Raw genomic sequence first — 3,769 nt, 5'->3', positions numbered from 1 at the left:
CTCGAACTCCTGACCTTGAGCGATCCACCCGCCTCGGCCTCCCAGAGTGGTAGGATTACAGGCGTGAGCCACCGCGCCCGGCCTTTTATTATTGTTTTAGTGGAGTTTCAGGAGGGAGCAAACACCTGTTACCTTAACCTGGAACCCACATAGCCTTTTTAATAAGAGGATTTTTAATCTGCCAAAGGCTTCAGAATCTAAAGAGGTACTGGTACATTTAACCAGTTGCATGTTATCATCTTATAAGAAGGAACAAAAAAGGAAAAATGGAACTGTATCTTCTTTGGTTAATTTAAAGCTAGTATTGATAATAAAAGGTATACTCTGCTAGAAGGCTTAAAACTTATAATTAGTACTTTTTTAGCTACTAAAGTCTAGGATAAACCAGATAGAATGATTTACGTTCATAGCCAGGTATACTCACTACATAGTGAGAGCTATTTAAAAATGTTAAAGTGTTTTAGAGTAGATAGACTAAATTTACCCTGATAATCTGAAACTGTAAAGTGATGGAAAAATTTCACCTCTTCTCTATTCCCAGACTGCAGAGCTATTCAATTTGATAGTGTTCTTCTCTACTATCACTTCTTATCTTAATCAATACTGGCACTTCACTGCCCCATTGCTGTTTCTAAAAACAATTTTTAATACTACTAATATTCTTGCTGGCCATTTTTATATCAAAAGCCTTTTTCTCCTCTATTGTTCTCTTTTATTACTTCTTTGACTATTATTTCCTTTCTTGACATTTCTCGGTTTTGACTGAGAAGGATTTGGCTTCTCTCTCTTTTGGAAGATAAACTTATCAATAATACGCAGTTGTATGTAATCATTTTTTCATTTAACAGATATGTATTGAGTACCTATCATAGGCCAGGTCCTATTCTAGGCATTAGGTATGAAACAATGAATAAAATCAAGCCCCTGCTCTCATTCAGCTTGCATTCTAATAGGGGTGACAGACAATACGCAAATCAGATGGAGCTGGGTGTTATAAAGAAAAACAAGGATGGGGTGTACAGAGTGACAGGGTGGGGTGGGGAAATGTTAGTTTTATAAGATGATCAGAGAACACTTCTCTTGAAGGGGGACATATGAACAGAGACATAAGGGTATCTGTGGCATGAGTATCCCAAAGAGAATACAAGTATAAAGGCCCTGAAGAAGGAGCATGCTTGGCCTGCTGAAGAAACTGCAAAGAGACCGGTGGTATAGGAAAAGAATAAGCTTTGTTTCTCTCTGAATGTTCACTATTTTTGCCATGGCTTACTCTTCACAAGAGTTTAATATAATGTTTTAGAGTTGAACAGATTCATATTCTAACATGTGAAAGGCTGAGATTGTTTTAAGTCTAGTGGATATGTGGCAATGTTACTGAATAAGGTCATAATTTGCTATAATAAGCATTTTGGCTGAATATAGGCTTGTAAACAATCTAAATTATAGATATATTGCCTAGTTTTGAGAAAGAAAAGATGGTACAGTGGGGAGATTGAACAGCCAGATCTGGTTTTGAGTCCTGGCTCTACATTTACTTGCTATAAGTGATATTGAGTCACAGCTGTGGGTGTTAGTACATGTATATCCTTTTACTCTTTTATTCTAATTTTATAATGTAAAAGTAGTAGAGTGGTTATAGGGAAAGAATACTGGATTGGGACTCAGAAATAAATCCTGAGTTAAACACCTTTGCTGCCACTTATTAAATGTGTGGCCTTAGACAAGTCACTTAAAAGCTTCGGTTATCTGTAAAAAGAAAATAAAAATGTCTTTTATAATATTATAAAGATTAAATGAGATAATCTATGCATGTGAAAGTGATTTATATACTATAAAATATTAAGATCATACCTATTTTTAAACTACTCACAGAGCTTTCAGATTTATATTTCATTGAGTTTACAATTTTCATCTAAGTGCTTTCAAAATTTATTTACTTTTACCCTGTGATTTACCTGTTCATTTGCACTTAAGGGTTGTACACAAAACTTATCCTTTCAAGTCAGTTCCCCATTTTAGCCTATGATAAGTTTTATAAAGTAACTCTTTATCCTTTAAATTACATAGCAAAATTCCATAGATATGAACAACTCAACTTGAAATCCTCAAAAAGGATCAGAATGCATATTTTCATTTAAACTTTATTAACTGACCATCTTGCAATAGAAAATATGGGCACATAGAGAAAATGATTTTAAAGGATAACTAATTAATAATCATTTTTCATACTTCAACAACTGTTACTCATATTTTAGTGGGGTTTTGTTTTGGCCTATTTTTATTTTCTGAACCTTTATTGCTTAGCTAAACATTGAGTACTAAACATAACTTTGCAGTCATATTTATTATCAAATACTTGATATACATGATATGTGTTTTAAAGACTGTACTAGAGAAAGACATTTGTTTTTTAGTATCATATTATTAGCCATTAGTTAGTGTCTTTATACTGTTAGACAGTAATTTAAAATGCAATCCAAAAGAATATCAACCAAAGTCTTAAAAAAAAATCCTCAATGGTCTTCAAAAGTAAATTTACAAGAGATTTAACAGAATGTAACTTACTCCATGCCCTGTGCAGTCTGCCGTGCAATATCTATAAGTTTGATCATCTCAAATTTGGTCTCAATGATGTGGAGATGGTGATATAAGCTGGAGCCCTCACACCACTGGGTAACAATAGCCAGTTGTGGCTTTGTGGAATAGCCCATGAAGAGTAGGATATTCACATGTCGTGTTTTCCTGTAAAAAGAATTGTGACAGTAAACAGTAAATATTGACAAACTTTAGCAATTTCTTAAAAAAGAGAGCCAAAGCAGCCTACCTATCAGTAAGATGTCACAAAAAGATATTAACAACAAAAAAGCAATAGAAGGATGAATTTAGAAGAAACTGGGAATTGTCTGGTCTAACCTTCTACCTTACTTAGAAATACCTTTTTAAATATATCTGACAGACCACTATAGATTGCTCAAATACCTTCAATTATGGGAAGCTCATCACTGAGTATGTAGCTAACCCCTACCTCTCTGTTTAATTGGTTCTAATATTAGAAAATTTTTCTTGTGTTGAGACAGAGTCATTGTCCCACGATTTCCACCACTGGCTTCCCTGTTGTACTCTCTGGAATAACTTTTTTTTTGCTCTCTGAAATAACTTTGCACCATCTTGAACATAATAGTATTCCCTGGACTAAATATTCTCAGTTCTATTGACTATTTTTCACCTAAATTATAGTCTTAGAATCTTCCCAATTTAGGTGGTCCTCCCCTGGACAAATTCTAGTTTGTCAATTTTCATCAAGTTCCAGGGCCCAGACTAAATACAATCTCTAAATGTGTTCTGATAAGCTTAAAATTTTAAGAGTATTCTTTCCATAAGTAGAACTATTATTTTATATGATCAGAATACTATATTTCCATTAATTCAGTGTAGGATTAAGTCTTCTATCAGATGTACTACATAATATTACACACCACTTAATATGGTTAAAGATAAAATACACTCAAATATACTCTATTTCTACATATTTATCCATTTTGAGCAAATCTATAAAGCTAACAGTGGCTACCATCGCAAAACAGGAGCTAATGAAAATAGCTTCTTTCTCTAGAAAACAGTAATTCACACAAGCTCACCTGAGTACTCCTACTTCATTTTTGAAGGCTTGTAACTGCTGAGGTGTAGGTGCTGTCACATTCAACATTTTCACCGCCACATCACCTAAAAGGTAATTGTCATTCCAAATTCATTCCAATGATTTTATTTA

The 3,769-nt window shown here is 33.7% G+C and overlaps 1 protein-coding gene across 1 annotated transcript in view; it reads right to left on the bottom strand.

The window, feature by feature from the left end:
* Nucleotides 1–3,769, bottom strand: part of BRAF (B-Raf proto-oncogene, serine/threonine kinase) — a 195,241-nt gene that overhangs the window by 40,082 nt on the left and 151,390 nt on the right. Inside the window, exons 11-12 of the mRNA XM_012649745.1 lie at nucleotides 3,639–3,723; nucleotides 2,566–2,742 (exon numbers count right to left, since the gene is read on the bottom strand). Coding sequence (XP_012505199.1) covers nucleotides 2,566–2,742; nucleotides 3,639–3,723 — 262 coding nt within the window. The remainder of the gene's footprint in view (nucleotides 1–2,565; nucleotides 2,743–3,638; nucleotides 3,724–3,769) is intronic.

The sequence above is a fragment of the Propithecus coquereli genome, unplaced genomic scaffold, assembly GCF_000956105.1.
Source record: "Propithecus coquereli isolate 6110/MARCELLA unplaced genomic scaffold, Pcoq_1.0 Scaffold302, whole genome shotgun sequence".
NCBI lineage: Eukaryota > Metazoa > Chordata > Mammalia > Primates > Indriidae > Propithecus > Propithecus coquereli.
Note: the sequence above shows the minus strand (reverse complement) of the source record. Positions and strands in the feature narration are given on the sequence as shown.